General features: G+C 26.3%; 5 protein-coding genes across 20 annotated transcripts in view; 2 read left to right on the top strand and 3 right to left on the bottom strand.

The window, feature by feature from the left end:
- Positions 1-293: 293 nt before the first annotated feature.
- Positions 294-9,027, bottom strand: LOC106785165 (protein abnormal spindle). 2 transcript variants are annotated; one of them, XM_014745366.1, is made up of 12 exons: positions 8,747-9,027; positions 7,365-7,494; positions 6,821-7,003; positions 6,245-6,758; positions 5,261-6,175; positions 4,961-5,162; positions 4,675-4,872; positions 4,423-4,577; positions 1,391-4,312; positions 1,130-1,314; positions 852-968; positions 294-718 (listed from the first exon to the last, which is right to left on the bottom strand). In XM_014745366.1, the coding sequence occupies exons 2-12, from the start codon at positions 7,374-7,376 to the stop codon at positions 482-484; spliced, it is 5,640 nt and encodes a 1,879-aa protein (XP_014600852.1). In that variant the 5' UTR covers positions 7,377-7,494; positions 8,747-9,027; the 3' UTR covers positions 294-481. The 2 variants fall into 2 exon arrangements, with proteins under 2 accessions (XP_014600852.1, XP_014600851.1); XM_014745365.1 differs by having other exon boundaries at positions 5,261-6,758.
- LOC106785171 (graves disease carrier protein) lies at positions 8,761-10,602 on the bottom strand. Its single transcript, XM_014745385.1, has 7 exons — positions 10,487-10,602; positions 10,192-10,284; positions 9,982-10,115; positions 9,703-9,888; positions 9,483-9,639; positions 9,236-9,377; positions 8,761-9,113 (listed from the first exon to the last, which is right to left on the bottom strand). The coding sequence occupies exons 1-7, from the start codon at positions 10,548-10,550 to the stop codon at positions 8,939-8,941; spliced, it is 951 nt and encodes a 316-aa protein (XP_014600871.1). The 5' UTR covers positions 10,551-10,602; the 3' UTR covers positions 8,761-8,938.
- A 69-nt stretch (positions 10,603-10,671) lies between these two features.
- On the top strand, positions 10,672-14,296 carry LOC106785172 (TP53-regulated inhibitor of apoptosis 1-like). Of its 13 annotated transcripts, none has more exons than XM_014745396.1 (4): positions 12,045-12,251; positions 12,720-12,846; positions 12,926-13,097; positions 13,379-14,296. In XM_014745396.1, the coding sequence occupies exons 3-4, from the start codon at positions 12,963-12,965 to the stop codon at positions 13,463-13,465; spliced, it is 222 nt and encodes a 73-aa protein (XP_014600882.1). In that variant the 5' UTR covers positions 12,045-12,251; positions 12,720-12,846; positions 12,926-12,962; the 3' UTR covers positions 13,466-14,296. The 13 variants fall into 13 exon arrangements, with proteins under 13 accessions (XP_014600877.1, XP_014600885.1, XP_014600874.1 ...); XM_014745395.1 differs by lacking the exon at positions 12,045-12,251 and adding an exon at positions 12,261-12,377; XM_014745391.1 differs by lacking the exons at positions 12,045-12,251; positions 12,926-13,097 and adding an exon at positions 10,672-10,747 and having other exon boundaries at positions 12,720-12,886.
- Positions 14,264-17,999, bottom strand: LOC106785167 (FACT complex subunit Ssrp1). 3 transcript variants are annotated; one of them, XM_014745371.1, is made up of 14 exons: positions 17,896-17,999; positions 17,709-17,815; positions 17,302-17,487; positions 16,999-17,214; positions 16,706-16,881; positions 16,483-16,618; positions 16,279-16,382; positions 16,082-16,210; positions 15,691-15,982; positions 15,435-15,593; positions 15,221-15,361; positions 14,792-14,983; positions 14,482-14,712; positions 14,264-14,414 (listed from the first exon to the last, which is right to left on the bottom strand). In XM_014745371.1, exons 2-14 carry the CDS (start codon positions 17,757-17,759, stop codon positions 14,355-14,357), a joined length of 2,073 nt encoding a protein of 690 aa, XP_014600857.1. In that variant the 5' UTR covers positions 17,760-17,815; positions 17,896-17,999; the 3' UTR covers positions 14,264-14,354. The 3 variants fall into 3 exon arrangements, with proteins under 3 accessions (XP_014600857.1, XP_014600856.1, XP_014600858.1); XM_014745370.1 differs by having other exon boundaries at positions 17,900-17,999; XM_014745372.1 differs by having other exon boundaries at positions 17,907-17,925.
- Positions 18,000-18,527: 528 nt separating this feature from the next.
- Positions 18,528-19,979, top strand: part of LOC106785238 (cyclic AMP-dependent transcription factor ATF-6 alpha) — a 7,934-nt gene continuing 6,482 nt past the window's right edge. Inside the window, exon 1 of the mRNA XM_014745519.1 lies at positions 18,528-18,865. Coding sequence (XP_014601005.1) covers positions 18,787-18,865 — 79 coding nt within the window. The 5' untranslated portion in view covers positions 18,528-18,786. The remainder of the gene's footprint in view (positions 18,866-19,979) is intronic.

Below are 19,979 nucleotides of genomic sequence, written 5' to 3'. Positions count from 1 at the left end.
TTTATATCAATATTTATTTATATTTATACATCCATTTTTGTAACAACAAAATATAATTTCGATATATATAAATATATACATGTAGAAGAATATCCACAGATAATCTCTTACATATATATATATATACATATATAAAATTTATAAATCGTTCTTTGTTTCTAAAAATCTATTTAAAAACAACTGATTGCCTATTAATACTAAACATTTCTTTATATGAGATAAAGGAAATTGTATTTCTACATTTATGTGATATAATTAATATATAAAATTGATAAAGTAATTTTGTTCAAATGTTTTTGTAATAATTAATTTATTCTTAATATGTTATATTTTGTTAAAAACGTCGAAGTCATGGTTTTTTACATTAACAAATTATCAAAAATGGTCAGGAAAATATAATGGTGTTTGTGAATTAGAGATAAAGATCTCGCTTATTGGTAATCTAGCACTTATTTATATTTTTATCTATATGTATTCTATTTCAAGTTAAATATTCTTTTATGTCCAGTTGTTCAAGTATTGCTGTTATAGCATTCTCAATAGTCGTAAATATACGATGTTGTTTTTGGAAAAGTGACCAATCAGGTTTAAAACTTGGAAGTAAGTTAGTTTGCTTTCTTAATATTTCTGAGTAGTGTGCAAGTTTGCCTTTTCCTTTAATAATTTTTTTACATACAGAATTTAACAACCAGATCGATTGTGAGCATGTTGTAAGTGCCTATAAATTAAAGTATTGAATAAATAGAATAAAACAACAAAATAATATTATAAATTAATGTTTTAAAAAAAATCAAGAGAAAAGAAATGAGATATATAATAGCAATATTAAAATTATATAAATAAAGAATTACCTTCTTATATTTGTCCTCACTTACAAGTAACCATATAAGAGTTGCTACATGTAAAGATAACTCTTCGTGATCCAATTTGTCATGTAAAAGCTTTACCGTTGGTAATGCATATTTTGGCTATTATAAGATTAGTAAATAAAAATATATATACAATGATTAATAATAATTAATTGAATAATCTAATACATGGTAATATCAATTTTATTATATAGTTAATAGTATTTAGTTGTATATTATTCACACAGATATATTTAAAAATAATAATTATTTATTCTTACCATACAGACATAACTCCTTGTTGGTGGAAACTTAGCAAATGTAATAAGTATATCTGTTGCTCTTAAACAGACTATTGCCCAAGGTAATGATCTGTTACTTTTAACGTATATTTCATAAATGTAATCAACCAAGTTATGCTCGCATAAATTAATGCAATCCTTGGGTGATAATCTAGTTATCAGACCTGTATTAAAAATTTATATTAGAGCTATTGTAATATTTAAACTTATATTTTAATAAATGTGTTATATATTACTTACTTAATGAAGCAAGACACATAGAAAGCTCGCCAATTGTATTGAACTTTTTAAGTATAACAATTGATTGTTGGTAACGATGCCCTAATGTTTCATGCGGTGATGCCGTTTCTGTGGCTGTTTTTAATCTTTGTCGTACTTTTGACATATGATTAGATTCTTTTTGCCGTATTCGATATCCTTTCCATGCAGCTTGTATAATTGTAGCTGCTAATGCTTTTTGTTTAGTTTTTAAAATAATAATCCACCATTTTTCAATTATACGAACTGCACGAAGTTGCTTTTTATGATACAAGCGTTTTTCACGAATATTCCTCCACCATCGTTGAATTTTTATGACTGAAATTATTACACTGCGATACATTTGTCGAATAGTAAATTGTGAAAGATCTTGTTCTTCTTTCTTATTTTTAAAATCAATAAATTTACATTTTTTTACAAATAATATTTGCCACCACCAATTTTGAATTGTTTTAGCAGCATAGTGATACATTTCTAATTCTTTTTTTTGTGCTCTTGCTACTAATTTAGCCCGCCACTTAATTTGCAACCATATTGTAGCTTTTTTTAAAGCATCATATTCTTGAGTAACTTTTCTGCTAATTTTATTTGATCTATAGCGACGCTGTATATTAATTGTTACACATCTCAATAATTTATATTCTGAGCAAATTTTTTTGCCTTTAATATACGCTCGCCAATAAACCTGTATCGTTAAAGCCGCTTGTTTCTTAATAATGAATCTTTTACGTGCAACTTTCATTCTCCAATATGATTGTATAATGATCGTACTTTGCTTCAAACGAATATACCATTGTCTAGTATGACAGCTAATTTTATTAGCTCTAAACAAACATTGCATATTAATAGCGGCAGATTTTAGAGCACGAAATTTATAATATTCTCTTCTAGCAATTTGTAAGGTTCGCCAACGTTTCTGTATTTTTATTGTATATAATTTCAATTGTTTATATTCTTTTTGTTTTTGCCTCATTATTAATGTAGAGCGCCATTTCCTTTGCAATATAGTTGCTGCCATATTCCGTTTTTGTAGTAAATACATATATTGTTGCTTAGTTTTTATCATTCTCCACCAAGTCTGAATTACCAAACAAGATCTTTTTTTCAATAGATATTGTTCTCTAATTGATCGAAAAAGAATTATTGCACGCCACCATTGTTGTAATGACACCGCTGCTTTGTAAAGTTTTAAATAATTATTCCGTTGCTTTCGAGCAATACTAACATTTTTCCACCAACGTTGTATACATATAGCAGCATTCTTCATTCTTAAAATATTTCTATAAACAATTTTTTGTTCTATAATGCACTTATACCATGTTTCTATTTTTACAACTGCTACTTTTTTTTTTAAATATTCGTTTCTCGCTAATGTTTTTCTCCAATTCTTTTGAATAACAATAGCTGCTCTGTGCATAGTTCGATATTTTTGTTGTTGCATGATACCTATCCACCAATTCTCAATTGTATTGGCAGCATCTTTCATAATCACGAAATTATTTCTTTCGTGTCTCATAATTAAAATACTTTTCCACCATAATTCTATTTTACGAACAGCCTTTAATTCTGTGCATTGTTCTCTCTTTATTCTATCATACATTTTTTTAAACCTCCATCTATTTTGAATAAAAACAATAGTATTTTTATATCTTAAATAATTCATACGATCAAATTTCATTAAAAGCGTTGCACGCCAATGTTTTTGAATCACAATACATGCACTTCTCATGTTGATATAAACCATTCTCTGTACTTTCATTTCTTTTAATGCTCGCCATTGTCTCTGTATAACAATTGAAGCTTTCCTTTGATTCTGAAAATCTTTAACATATAATCTACAATCATGAATTCGTTTCCACCATCTTTGCAATTTTATTGTATTAAATCTAATATATAAAAATCTTCTACGATCGCGAATACCACGTCTCGAATGTCTCCATTTCTCTTGTAAAAATCGAACAGCTTTCTCTTTTCTCTGTAACTCTTTTAAATATTCTTCTTTTAAAATCATCAATTTTCTTTTAGCTAATGTTTTTTTCCATGCTCGCTGTATAATACAAGCTGCATTATATTTATATGTTTTTAGATAATTTCTTACACGAATATACCATAGGGTTGCACGCCACCAAGTTTGTATACATATTGCAGCTTTATTAAATCTTGGTGCTTGATATTTGTATATAATTTGCCATAATAGTGACAATGTTTTCTCCCTATGCCCATCAGCAATACTTTTTGTATCAATGTTACCAGTTAAAGCACAGCCACATTGTAAAAGTGCTTTTAAAGCAATATCGACATTGTGTATCTTTTGTAAACGTGAAATCGTTGGAACTCTGCACTGGCGTGTTAAATCCGACCGTCCACTGATTAATTCCATAACTCTACAAAGTCTGACACCATCCCGTAAATCAGTTTTAATATTAGTTACAGCATAATCAAATTCATCTAAATATGTTTGTTTATATGATACAACATATTCATATGATTTCAAAACCTTGGTAAGATCACCAATACCGCTTAAGACTTCTCGTGAAAAAGTTAACAGGATGCTTCTACTATCTTTAATATTTGCTTTTTTATGAAATAAGCACGGATCGTGGCGAATAAGTTTATTAATCTTAGAATAATCTAAGAAGTAAACTAGAAAAAGAAATTTCTTTAACATAAATTTATTCATTAGAGTAATGAATGTCGTATGTTGTTGTTTTCTGTGATAAGCATTTGGATAAGTCTTTTTCAAAAAAGGATCAGAAAAGAATCTCGTAATAATAAATCTTGTAAGACCAACTAAATCGTTGTTAGAATTTAATGGTATATTTTCACCATAAATGGTTTCTAATCCAATTCTTAACCATAATGGGTTATAACTTAAAAACAGTTCCAACATTTCCTTTTGCAATCCTAGAAAAATAAAAGCAAGAGAATATGCATTTTATTTAATAAAGTTAATAAAAAATAAAGAAATTTAAACAAAGATAATCATATAACTTTTAGTCAATTTAATAACTTACCAATATCTCTATGCAAATCTCGATCCAATCTAATAGTCAAGATTCCTTTTTCTATACAAACGGTTGTACGTGATAGCACATGAACTATTTCATGTCTACGGTACATAGCATTTGCAGCTTTTCGTAATGCATTCAAACGTAAATCCGTATGATATCTGATAAATCATTTATACTAATGAGCATCATAATTATAATAATCATATCATTTGGTTCAAATAAAAATGATACAATTACATTATAAAGATAATTTACCTCGCTGAAAGTGCTTCTCTAGTTTCAGCTAAAATCGAATTTTCCATTAATTTACATGATTGCCATACTTTGCCAATGTCAACACAACTTGATTCCACATCGGTATTCAAGTCTTCGGGGGGAGATAATAATGCATTTAACCATTTTTTAAATATCATCTCTTGATTGTACACCCATTTTTCATCATAATACATGGTACTAATTTAACAAATAATTACTTTATTATGTTGTAATTATCAATATTGAATAAGATTATTCTAAATAATACAGATTCTGTATATCTTACCTACTAATAAATGGATCCTCTGTAACGCAAGCTGCAAATGGATCAGGATTGCAATATTTAGTAAATAAACTATCCGTGTCTTGAAGTTTATAATTATTTTCTTTAGATTGATCTGATACTACATTAAGATTTTTTTTTTTAATCACATTTGCCAATGATAGTTTAGAAATTCTAACTTCTGGTATTAATAAGTTTACATTTTCTGTAATTAATATAACAATTAAATATATTCGTATAATATTCAAATAATCATATATTATTAATATTAATTATGTATAAATTATATTATTAATTACTTACTTTTAGCGGGAATGTTCGAATGAACTTTTTTTTTAATAATTCCTTTTTGCATAAATTTGTCTTTTCCGAGTTGTCCACATTTCTTTGGCGATATCATCTTACGTGATAACGGCTTAACTTGAAAATATCGTTTAGGAGGTGATATTTCTATACAAATTCCTGATGATTTTTCTGTATCAAAAGTTTGCGTTTTGTTTAATGTTGTATTTTCAAATTTAACGTGATTCTCCTGAATAATTGTTCCAAAATCAATATTCCTTCGTATATCAATTTTTGTTTTATGGTCATTATTAGCTTTAACCCATAAGTCTGCTTCTAAAACATCTTTTGCAGTTACTGGATCTTTATTTTTTGTAGAATATTCCAATATATAAGGATTTGAAGTACTTTGAATTGGCGAAGATGAAGGAAGGATTCCGACACAAGGGGTATTAGCCCACTCATTTTTCACAGATTTAATTGGCGACAAATTATTTAGATTTGCAGATAATTTTTGTGATTGACATAATTCAAGATTTTGTAAAAATTTATCTCTTTTATCAAGAGATAAATCTAATGATCTATTAGATATATTATGTAAATTTTGATGGCTACTTATTGAAAGTGTGGGACTTAGATTATATGTTCCATTTCCATCAGTTTGTACAGACATTGTTTCTACGTAATTGTCTTTATAATTATCAGGAATGGATGTACCCTTTGTTGAAATTCTATGTTGATTTGATAAAGTTTCTAGTACATTATTAGGTTCTAAGGCAAGATTATTTATCAAGATTGAAAATTCTGACGAATTATCTACCACATTAGGAGATAGCGAATCTTCACATATTTCTTTATTTATTCGGTCTATGGTAAAAAAATGTTTAGGACTTACAGTTTCCTTCACATATGTTTCTCTACGTATTTCTGTATTTTCTAGAATAATAGAAGGAATACTTTGCATCTTATTTAAGAAATCGTTTTTGTTATTGGATAGCTTTTTACCTGTATTTACAACAGTTAAATTAAAAGCACTAGAATCAATAAAATTTAAAAACTCATCAGAACTCTTCTTTGGAAAAACATCACATTCTTCTTGAAAAGATTTTGTTGTATGTTTATAATTCATATTTGCAATATTTTCTTCATTTTGATTACTCTGTAATCTTGATACATCCTTTTTTATTTGCTGATCAAAGCTTGAATAACTTTCTTGGTATGTAGTTTTATTTTTTAATATTTTTCTGTCTTCGCATGGCCTTCTATTTCTATTTGTTAGTTGACCTAGAGGTACCAAAGGCTTATTACACTTTGTTGGTGGATTTGTAGCAGTAGTTATAATTGCTACATCATATTTATTTCGTCGACTATCCATAAATTGTAACACATCTCGCCAACAACCAACTTTCTTAGGAGACCATTTAATGGATATTGTTGTATTACTATTACTTAAAATTGTAGCGTGAGATATATCTAAATCTATGTGTCGATCTTCATCAGGCTTTTTTGTAACTGTTATCTGAGATATAAAGAATAGTTATTATATATAAAATCTTATTTATATAATATTTGTTTACTTACAGTTAAAACCTTGTTACTCGTATTTTTAATAGTTAAATAACACTGTACAGTTGTGTTTATAAATGCTTCCATTGTTATCCTCGTTTGAGGTTGAAATGGTCCCAATACCAGAGTAAAATGTAAGTCATTAGTATTGCTGTCAAGGGACTTAATGTCCTTTTTATTTTTTGGGGTAACATTAATCTGTTATCAAAATATTCACTTATATTCCACACATACGTAAAATTTATCGTTAATCCTTAATTCGTAAATGCTTTTACAATTGTCAAAAACCTTAATCAAAGATGATCATATTTCTAACACATTTTGAAAAGATAAAAGTTGCATATTTAAACCTTTTAAATTAAGATTATATAATAAAATATTTAAATAATAATCTTTTTTAAATACATTGTTATTGCAACTATATAAATTACACTTTTTATACTTTTTTAATTTGCTAAGACATGAACATTTCTGATTTACGAATAAAGGGTTAGTTATTTATCTCATAAATTTAAAAAGAAGCACACATAGATATAAATAAAATATAACGTATTCTCACCTGAAAAAACATTTTCTTCGACTTAAAAGTAAATTATTTCTTTAATTAATAATGACGAGCAGCTGACATTCATCGACGGTTTTAACGACACTTCGAATTATTTGAATTTAAACGCTTTTTCAAACTGTCCCTAAAAACATCCAAAGAACTACTTCACTAAATTCAAAAAAGTTCCTAGACAATAGTCAGCTGAATTTAAAGTATGTAATTTGTTTTTTAATATATTAAGTGTAAGTTAAGATGATATTTCGTTAATATATTAATTTATTTTATTTGAACAATTTTTATTGAATAAATCTATCTGATCAAAGCTTTTTTTTTATTTTTTTTTTAATTTATTTATTGTTATGGATCTGATTGGTGTCCAGTTAGAATCTTGTTCATTATACGGCCCTAAATTTGTCTCCATAACAACTGCGAAAAAGAAGTTTTTTGCAATATACAGCAAGCACTACACAAAATTACGAAAATGATTAATTTTGTTGTATTCAAAGCCACAATAAAGGATCTATTCATGATTTCATAACGATTATTAAGGATATTAAATCCTATGAAAATATTTATATACTTTTTATTCATTTTCAATAACAATCATATTCGTAAATATTCTATATAATGGTATAATCTGCTGTTTTTTTAATGAATTAAAAAATAAATGAATGAATGAATGTGTAAATAAATTAATTAATACATAAAGAAAATAAATAAATATATTTATATACAAAATATCCCTTTGTGCATGTTACACATGTACAATGTTTTATGTTATACAATTTTAACATAATTTATGGATGAATGTAAAAAAAAAATGGTAAAGATGTCATATGAGCTATTCGTATGTCAAATTGATTAACACCACGAAACAAAAGGTACAAAAAATCAATAAAATAATATAGATTGTCATATCATTTATCAATAAACGGTCATATAGCGATGTAAAGCTTATTATTAAGGAAATTTAATCTAAAAAAAATTATTAAGTATTTATAATGTGCTTTAATAATTACATTTTTTTAAATTTTAAAAGTGGAGTTAAACGCTTTGATTGTGAACACAACTCATATATAAAATATTTAATAAAATTAAAATGAATACATATAGAACTACATTATAAACGACCATAAGCATACCTTACTTGTATTTCATTCTTTGTACACTATTTTTGTTTTAAATATTATAATTTGTTGTGTCTATAATTATATTGCTTCAAAGATTGTGCAATATATCTGAATTATAATGATCTATCACTTATGCGTGTTTTTAATTTTATAATATGTATCACAGTTTTCGCAGTATAAATGTAATAATTGTCATTATTAATACTACTTTAACTAAGGTATGATTTATATGATCCTTATCAGTTATAGCTAGTCTTAACTTACCTTGGTTTTCATTTTATCCACTCTCTCAATTTTCCAAAAATTAAAAAATTAATTAAATTTTCTGCCATTGTAGCTATTTTGCGTAATCATAATTATGAAAATATTCTCCTGCAGTAGTAAGCCTATTCAATAGATTGCATTGATTGAAATCATTGTCATTATAAAATAGCATTATAACAATAGTAAACAAAATTATAATTTTGTTCCTGTATCTAAATTAAGCAATTGCTTCATGATTTCATATGTAGTAAAACTGACTGCAACCATAGGTACACCACGAATATAATTTATACTCATCCCACGGTATAATCCTTTCATAATACCACTTTCACTATACGTGAGTTTCATAGTTGATAGCATACTAGAACTGTTGAAAAAAAAACATTAACTATAGTTATTATTTAATAATAATTTTATAAAAGAAGTATATATAATATAATTCCATACAGTAATAAAAATTCACTTTTTCTGCACATTAAGAATATTTACCTGTATTTATGCGTAGCTGGATTCATCATAGCTAATTGCATACGTCTCCTTGTAACATCTAAAGGATAAGAAAAACTCTGTGCTACTGCTCCTGCAAGTCCTCCACAAATAACTTTTGAGGGTAATGTTAAAACAAGGCCGCCTAAATGCAATAAGAATATGTTAAACATAATGAATGTAATTGTTAATGAATGAATGCTAATACTGGATAATAACTGAAATAATTATTTTAAGATAAATTACATACCAGTATTTCTATCACATTTAGAACAAGTATAATTTGGTATATACTTCATGCATAAATACTTTAATTTTTCAAATGTATAAAATGAAAAACCTGCGTATGGAATCATTCCGACAATAGTTGGTAAAAACCCTCTATATAAAGCTCTAAAACCGCCTTCCTAAAATGTAATTAGTAAATCAAATATAAAAACCTATGTTTATACATGATATATAATACTTACATCCTTAAAAATTGAAGCACCAGTATGAATAATGCCAGTATAAACATGTTCTCCTGTAACTTGGAAAGCAAGACGTGCTCTAATTGTATCAAGCGGATATGTTAACGTTGCTGCTGTGACTCCAGCTGCAGATCCAGCAAAAAATTTCTCTATATGTCTACGCTTTTGAAACAATGATCTTAAATACTGAAAGAAATAATGAAAAAGATATAAGTTATATATTTCTTCTTTTATACTTAAAAAAAAATAAATTAATTAAAGATGTATATATATAATTACCTTAGAATAGAATTCAAAAGAAGTAAATTGAATTGCTGCATATGGAAAAATTCTGATCATTTGAGCCCAGTTACCTTTATATAAAGCAAAAACTGTTTCCCGTTTAACAATTTCTCTTAAACCAGAGAAAACACCTATAATAATATAGCACATTAAATGATATTAACTTGCAAAATAATTAATTAATGAGTTAAATTAAATATTTTTTACCTAAATGTTTATAATGTTTGTTGTGTGCTTGCAATAATATTTTAATTCTATCCAATGGTGCAACTGTTGTTTTTGAACAAATACCCGCTACACCTATGTAAAAATAAATTTTCCACATTACATCATTAAAATAAAAATAGAAAAAAATTCATTTCTTATCGTGTTAGCAATAAATATATACATATCATGTAATAAAAATTGCGATAGATAAAATATAACTAGGGCAAAGTACTAACATTCAAAACATTCTGCTAATGTTTTAATATAAAAATTATTCATTAATTTAATATCTTACCGCCAGCCACTAGACTTTTAATAAAAAATTCGTAGTCTTTTTTCTTCTCAATACGAAGTTCCATTTTTAATATCTATTAGTTAGAAAAAAATAATAGAAATCGAAGAAAATTGATCACTTCCAGTCGACCTGATATACCGTGTTACTCGTTGTACGGTAGCAATACCAATGTATATGCTCTGCCACGCTGCTGTTGTATTCGTTTGTAACGGAAGTGCTCTGGAAGGGATATAGGCACGCTCGCTTCTATTCTTACTTAAGGTGCTGTTCCTTTCTTCATAAAATAGAATTTTTCTAACTAAGTCATAAGATTACTATATTTACGGTAGGCACATTTATGTTCAAGATGACTTCATCTAACTAAATTTAAAAAAAAATAATTCGTAAAATCGTATATATTATTAAAGAGTATTTTTTAAACTTTCAATTTAAAGTAATAATTAATAAAACAATTAATTGTTAACATAAAGCTATATAGGAGTTTTCTTATTGACTGTAGTTATTACAAAAAAAAATTTATAGTAAAGTTAAATTTGTATGCAAAATATGATAGTGTTACGTTACAGTAATATGCTGATTAAGTGATTTGATAATGCTGAGGTATTAGCTACAATTTTAATATTGTAAGCAGATCCACGAACTTGTATAGTATTTTGAATAATTTTTTAGTATTGAAGAAATATTTTGCAATAATATTTAAGTATCAAGAAATTTCTTTCTTTCTCTCTCTTGTACCGAATTTTAAGTAAATTTAAATTACTCTACCGCATTTTAGGAATCCCTGTTGTACACAATACCACGGAAATAGGATACCTGCACTCCACATAGCGTCTTGAAAATGATGGTAGCAAAACTGAGAAAGAAAGAAAATAGAAGGACTATATTTTATATAGAATTAAAACAATTAATATAAAACACTATGTTTTTAATAATTAGTAATTTTCATTATTATTTATAAAAAAAATAAAATTCCCTAGATTAGATGAAGTGAAGCCATTATAAATGATATGGAGACTACACAAGGAGCACGAACTCAAACGTATAAATTGCCAAAATCTGTCCATGCAAATCGTATATCTAAGTTTTCTTTTTTCACCACTAGTGTTGCTAATATTCCTTTTGTACTGCTCTGAATATAGTAACTTACCGATTATTACTATTACTATTTACTATTAATATTACTATTTACTCATTTTTTTACGATTATTAAATAATTATTTATTTAATTCCATTATTTATAGTTAAACAACCTAAATGATTACCGTTATAGTTTCGTATTATTATTTGTATTTTAAACTGCCGCCTTATTCCCCTTCCATTTTGGAATAAATAGAACAAGGGCGCACTCTTATTTTTATATCTCATTTGTATACAAGAAGCTCGTGTTCCTTGTGTAGTCTCCATGGTAAATGGACTACACCAATGCTTTAACGTCCTATCCTATTTTGTTTCTGTTTTACAATTAGCCAATAAAACCCACAGAAGATTCTTCTTCCATCCGGAGTCCTATTGGTCATAAATTAACCAATCTTCTAATTTCCAGTTATGATACTTACTACAGATTACAAGTAATCTATGGATCAATAATTTTAACCTTATCTTATAATTAATAAACTATTTTAGAAACGTATTACTTTGATTTAATGATTAATAATTGATGATTTTATCATAATAATTCAATGACAAAGTTCTAAGAAAAAAATATTTTTCAGTTTCACATTAGGCTATGTTAATTTGTATATATTATACATATATATTGATATAGGTACGTTCGTTCGTTATTGATCATAACATTGATTTAAACATAAGTGGTATTCTGATTCTGACGCAATTTATTAAAAGAAAACTGCATCGAAATTATTTCTTTAATAGCAGCTAATTATAGTTAATGGTATTATTATTGAAGCATTTTTGTATCACGTAATCTTCTAGCTTGAGATTTATCGATAACAAAATAAAGTAATGGTATTTTAACTATTTAAATTATTATAATACAAGCGATACACATTATAGTAAATAACTTCAAGCAATTCATTTATATATAATATATTTTACAAATATAAATATAGAATTATATGTCATTTCGTCATGATTTAAAATAATCAAGTAATCATAAACTATTATCTTTCAATTCAAGTATAATTCTATTATTTAATTGGTATTTTGCCATTTACAAAAATATCTTAACTAGATAATATAAAGTTCATTTCAAATACATGGTATTCACTTTCAGAAATGGACCAGGCAGCTCACATGAATAGCATAAGCAAAACATGCAATGAATTTAAGAAGCAATATGATTCCTGCTTTCATGTGTGGTTTTCTGAGAAATTCCTGGAAGGTGACAAAAATGATTCCACGTGCGCTAAATTACTTGGAGTCTATCAGCAATGTCTTAAGGTAATTGCAATCAAAATTTATTATAATATTTTATGTTAGATTTTTCTACGACTTGTGGTGATCTATTGTATTCGTCATGGAGATGTGCAGCGAATTAAAAAAACATTACGATGCTTGTTTCAATAAATGGTTTGCTGACAAATTTTTAAAAGGAGATACAGATGATTCAATGTGTGCTTCTTTTCTTAAAGTATATAAAGCTTGCGTTATGGTAAGTTGTTGATTAATGGTTTACTAAAAAAAGGTATAACTTTTAAAACAGGATTATTATGAACCATATCAATAATAAAACTTTTACTTTCTCTATATATCTTTTAATATATTTCATAGTATATAATGTTGTGTATACGCGTAATAATATTCTGTGTATGAAATGTAAATAGATCTAAATAGATATAAACGATATAAATAGAATAGATATAAATAGATTGCAATAATTTTCAATGATATGTAGTTTCTTTAATATAATAGTATATTTTTTATTTGTTTCAGGAAGCTATGAAAGAACAAAACATTGAATTGAAAGAAATTGAAGAAAATCATTTAGGAACCGAAAAAGAAAAGAAGCAGCCCGGTTGACAGTAGAATTATAGTAAATTTATATATTTATTTTCAAATAAACGAATTCTTACAACAATAAGATAATGACAGATATATTCTATGTATTATATAACTTATAATTAGGCAAACCAATATAGATTAAATCTTTTCCAGTTTAAAAATATTACACAGAAACATTTTATTAAATATATAATTAATATTTTTATGTTTTCTATTTTTATTCTACATTTTTTGTATAACAGCATTGAACAAAATGTTATTATATAATAATTTATGTACTTATGTGAAATTCTAATATCTTTGTTTTAATAGATTATATGTGTGCTGGATTTATTTATGCATACTTTTTATAAAACATTCCTTTTATTTGCAAAAATATATATGCAGAGAAACTATAGTTTATACGGTTCTATATTAATGTATGTATAAATACAAGATTATATATATATATAAATCTTTATGTTAAATAGTTAAGTACTTCATTCAATATTTCTCATTTTTATAATACACTTTATGTCAATTCAGCAAATTATAAAAATTATAAAAATGTTATAATAATTATATTATAGTAATAATATAATGATCTTATAGACGTGTGAAGAACAAAATATGTTGTTGTATGACTGTAAAAATATTATATTATAATTACAATATGGAATGAATAATTTATTATATATGAGAAATTAGAATACTTATCAGGGGGAAACTAGTTGAGAACGAAATATAAAATGTAATATTTAAAATGAATGTATAGAAGCAAAGAATAGCAACAGTAATGAAAAATGAAGAATTTGTACTTCGATGGATAGGAATGACTAATAAGAAATTATATTAAATGTTTCAAATGTTTTTATGTGTTTTGGTTTTTACTAAAATTTTTTATTATCAATCCCTTCTCAACTTTCTTTTATTCTTGTTCACTCTCACTGCCACTTTCACTCTCTGAATGTTTCCTCTTTACGGCTTTCTGTAATTAATAATATCAATTAGTAATATATTTACTCTACGCTATATAGATATTATTTTAGACATACCTTCTCTGTTGAACTTTCTTCACTACTGGATTCATCTTCACTAATATACTCCTTACTCTTGAAAGAAGTTCCAGACATAAGCTTACTAGGTGATACTTCACTTTTGGATTCTTTTTTCTTCTTCTCTTTCTCTTTCTCTTTCTTTTCTTTAGTTTTTCCACCATTTGCCTCATATTCCTTCATTGCTGCAGAATATTCTTTTTTAGCTTTGGCTGCTTTTTGTTCCCATTCCTTTAAAATCAATATTAACGTAAGTTAATACAGTGATATTAGAAAACTGCCGAATTTATTATGAATAATTTGTATTTACAGATTTATCTTTTAATTCTCTCCACATTTCGCCACCCTTCTTAGCTATTTCTGTAACTGCAATACCAGGATTTTCTGATTTAATTTGATCACGAGCACTATTTAACCATAACATAAAAGCTGTTACTGGCCGCTTGGGTTTGTTGCTATCCTTTTCTTTCTTTGATCTCCGTGGTTTCCTTGGCTTTTCAGACTATGTAAATAAACATTTTTTCATATGCGTGAAAGTGACTTTAGAATAAGGATTTTCAAAGTGTGAATTGTGCGAAACTAAATTTGATATATAGTCGCAGAAATCTTAGGAAAATTAGAAAATTTCTAGATGTTTATCGATCAAGAATCAGTTTGGCAGAACTATTCGTATAGTATGACTGTAAGTTAACCATAGTGAAAGAGAACAAAATTTTAACAATAATCATTTTATACTTACTACTGTTTTGGCTGATTTAGATTTCTTTTCTTTTTTCTCTTTTTTCTCCTTCTTTTGACTACCACTTGATGCATCTGAATCTTCTTCACTTTCAGAACTATTAGGATCACTATCATATTCTTCTGCTACGTCACTTTCATCCTATATTTATACATATAATGTTATAACTATCTTAGGAAGAGAAATATAACAAATAAAATAATTGAAATATAACCTGAACAGGATTAAAATCTTCATCTGTAGATTCTTCTTCAGAATCTTGATTTTCATCACCATCTCTCTCTTGTGCTTCAGCTTTAACTCTAGCCAAATATGCATCAGGTTCATCTTCTTGATCACTATCTCCAAAGTCATTATCATAATTCAACTTGTCCTATATATTAATAAAAATAATAACATAAAATATATATATATATATATAATTATAAATTTATAGTATATGCGAAAAGCACCATCATTTTTCTACTTACGCTCTTGCCTCTGTTCTTTACTCTCAATTTCTTTGAAGTGATAAAATCGAAAAGTTTACCATATTCTTCTTTTTCTATACTGCTAAATGTATGAACTACACCTGTATTTAATTCAATTTCAAAGTCAAACGAACGTGTGGATCCACCACCACGTGCGAAGTTGACTGATGCTATTTCTTCAAATCGTATATGTATAGGCGGTTTATGAACATAAATAAAACCTCTTTCCAAAGGATATAAATACCCTGCAGCTGCTTTAAATGAACATCCTATTGCTGGGGTTCCAGAATGACTAAAAAAAAACATAATACAATGTTTAAATATTACAATGTTCATTTTTTTAAATAATTAAAGAAAATTTCATTTTTTTTTTAAATTTCGAATCTCATACCCAAGAAAATGACCAGGTCCAGTTAATTTTCTATTGATAATAACTTTCATAACTTTACCAAGAACCTCATATGTAGGTCCAGATAATTCTTTTGTTAATTTTTCTTCATATTTATCTTTTAATTCTTTTCTAAAAATACAATAAATAATAAATAAATGATATAAATATTTCAAATATTATAATTTTGAGAAACCTACTCAGAAAATGGTAATTCAATAGAAGTTTCTTCTTCTTGATTAAATAATAAAACTAGATAGTGATACCTAGTTTGACCTTGCTTAATAGGTGGATCTAAACTGACCTATGAAGATATATAATAAAAAAAGAAAAATAGAGTAAAACAAAATAAAAGGTTTTTATTTTTATGTACACAAAAGAATCTTAAGAGAGATAGAACTTACCACAAAATACATTTGTCTGTTATCCTTATGAGGTAGTAAGAATAGTCTAAGAACTGTTGACATCGGAATCTTATAGTCAAATGTTTTACCATGAAGTTGAAAAAAAGATTGAAATATTTTGATATCATAACGACCACTGAAAAATTATTTATAAAAAATAAATTAAAACTGTCAAATGTGATAACTATACTGCTCCCATGTTTTATAATCATAAAATTCTAACCGTGGTGTAAGACACTGGATTTCTCTAAAGATAGCAATAGCATCACCACTAACGCTAATAACAGAAGCTTTTTCCATAACTTGCTGATGAAATGCTTCAACGGGATCTTGGTCTACACTGTCACTAATAGGGATATGAAACCTCATTTCCATTAAACTAACTGGAGCATCATCGTTCTATTGAAAGAATGTAAATTAATTCAAAATTTGTAAAGCTCTCAATATATATTACAGATCATATCATATAAATATCATAAGATATTGCTATGTTGTTTAAACAATTCTAAAACATACTTGATGAAATTCCAATGTTACTTCATTTTTTCCTGTATTACATTGTGAAACATCATATAATGGAATTTCGAAAGCTGTATGATTTCCAACGTCAAAACTTAAAACAGAACCATTGAATTTAGCAGTACCCCAATTCCAACCTTTTAAACTAAGTTCCTTTTCTAGCATATCCTTTTTATAGTTTTGTGTGAAAAATTTAGCTATTTTTTCTTGGTCCTTCACAATACACATAGAAAGAAGAATAACAAATTTATTATTATTTGCATAATTATGACACATTTTATTTAAAAACTTTAAATATACCCCATCTTTAAATCCTCTAAACCTATGTAGTGTTCCATTTTTTAAGAATATGCGTAAACCCCAAGTTCCTATGAATTTTTGGTAATTCACCATTTCCATGTCGCCAGCAGATATTTGCTCTACTTTGCCAGTTTTTTGGTTTTTAAATATAATATGTTGGTCAGTTAATTTCAATCTTCCAGGTGTCTAGAAAAGAATATAAGGAATAAACAAACTATTATTGTTTTAAGATATTATACTCTATTTATATTTCATATATTATATCATATTTTTTAGTTTTAGAATATTAAATAAATGTAAAGCAATACAAAGAATTTAATTAGCAATACTATAATATAAAGTTTAATTACAATACACCTAAGTAATATCGATATAATAAGTAATTGTGTTTTAAAGAATAAATTTACCATTGCACCCTTAACCTCTGCAATAACATCAGGATATTCCAAGAAATCCATTTTTAGCTGAGTCTTTGAAGATTCTTCTTTCAATAATATTTTGTAAGGTATTTTGTCTACAAAATAATATGACAAATTATAATTGTCACTTCCAATATTTCAATTATAGACACTTCAAAATTTAACCTAACAATACCTACAACACACCTCCTGCGCCTTCAGCGTTTTCGGTTATAAATCATTGCTTGTAGTTGTACTTAGATTGATCATACAAATAATTAGTAAATTTACTAAATGATACAGTATGTACAACATTATAAACTGAAATGAAACATTTTAAATTTGTTTTTCTTATTCTTTCTTTTATTTTATTAATAAATAATAAAAATTAAATCATATAAGTTAATACACGAAAAAGAAATATAAAATAAAATTGTAAAACATTATATGAACAATAAATGATCAAAGTAAATATAAATTAATCATAGCATAAAATATATATCTCTATTAAATGATGCGGCAGAGGGAGCTAGGCTTTATTAATAGGTGGATTATATTTGATTTTTACCATGTTTAATTTTTACACTTACTCCTAATACTGTAAGACAAGATAGCATTAAAGATTAAAACATCGTTATCATTCTAGTTTTTGTACAATTTTCCAGTCAAACGTGCAATCTATATATTATATGTCTATAGAATTAGTTTCTTTAAAACATCAATATTTGAATGATCGATTTTTTGACTAAGTTTAATTATCGAAGAATAATCGATTAATCGATACATTCGATTATATAATATTACATATTCGAGATCGGATATCGATTACATCGAATTGTATTTAACAAGGATGGTATTCTATCTTTTTAACTCTAACTTATGTTTATGTAGTTTAATAAAATTGACATGTGTATGTGTATTGATATTGAACTGCATATATTGTTAGTTTGATAGGAGTAAACCGGAAGCGTTCATGCGGTAGCGAAATCTATATTATTACTATAGGTGTATTCATTAAGTCAAAAGTTTTTCTCTTTAAAGTAGTAAAGAAAAATAAACAACATTGTAAGAATACAATTTGAAGAAAATGTTAGTAACTCAAGATCCGCAATACAATGACGTTGTGGAGTCCGAACTTCAGATATTTCCAGAGCTTAACATTTTCGGTACGTGTATTATGCATAACATGTATTACCTTGATGAATTTATAGATAATCAATCATTGTAAATAAAGGGATAATCGTTAAAGAAACCGGTATTGTATAATATTATATGTTCGCATTTAATCCTTGCGATTCATCACTCTTTGTCATTGTTTGACACTTCTGATGTGATTTCTTAGTACATATTCTAAAATTAAATTGAACGTATACTTACACGTACGATTAAATATTGAAACGTTGCAAATGTGAACCTGCATGATCGAACACGCATCATTAGAATGATTCCGAAATAATAAATAAATCTCTGATTCTCAGAGATAAATAATATTATAATTTTGTTACGTTAATTTAAAATGTACAACTTTAATCAAAGAATATAGAAATAATAGATTACTCGTAATTGTTAATAAGCAACTTTGATTTAATTCGTTTTTTGTTTAATTTACGTTTACATTTATTTTAATTTGAATATGATTGAGGTTATATTTATGAAGATCGTTCGCCAAGGTTATTGACCTCTCTAAAAGCTTAAATTGCAAGGATGTTCAACCTGTTCGATCGCATTCCATTTTCCTTATTACAATGATTATAAACAAATTTCAAAAGTTATTTTAGAAATATAGTTTTTTTTTAGTCTATTAATCTTTCCTTATATATAAGCAATAATATATTATACATATATAACACGCGTATAATATACATTTAATTATAAGTTATTATCTAACAATTAAATTTATTTTTTATTAATTTTTCTTAATATACACACATATATAAAAACAAATAAAAAATAAGATTTCCTATAAAACCAAGTTCAATCATTTTCGTAAAATAATTTTAACATAAATTATATTAATGATTAAATATTATTGGATTGAAAATAAATCTATATATCGAATAATTTGTCTGATTTTTTTATTACAAAAATACAATTGGTTGTATGGAAAAGATAAGTGTCAATATTATTACTAAGTTTACTCTTAGGGAGGTTGTTTTTTGGACGGGTTTAATTAAGATGAACACTATATTTATCCGTTGAACGTTTCGTCTCTATTTGAGACTTCCTCAGCAACTAAAATTATTTATTATGACATATTATTTTATATACAAATACCAAAAA

The sequence above is a fragment of the Polistes canadensis genome, unplaced genomic scaffold (genome assembly GCF_001313835.1).
Source record: "Polistes canadensis isolate GaletaPanama2010 unplaced genomic scaffold, ASM131383v1 scaffold_46, whole genome shotgun sequence".
NCBI lineage: Eukaryota > Metazoa > Arthropoda > Insecta > Hymenoptera > Vespidae > Polistes > Polistes canadensis.
The sequence above is the reverse complement of the archived record's forward strand: the minus strand, read 5'-3'. Positions and strand labels throughout refer to the sequence as shown.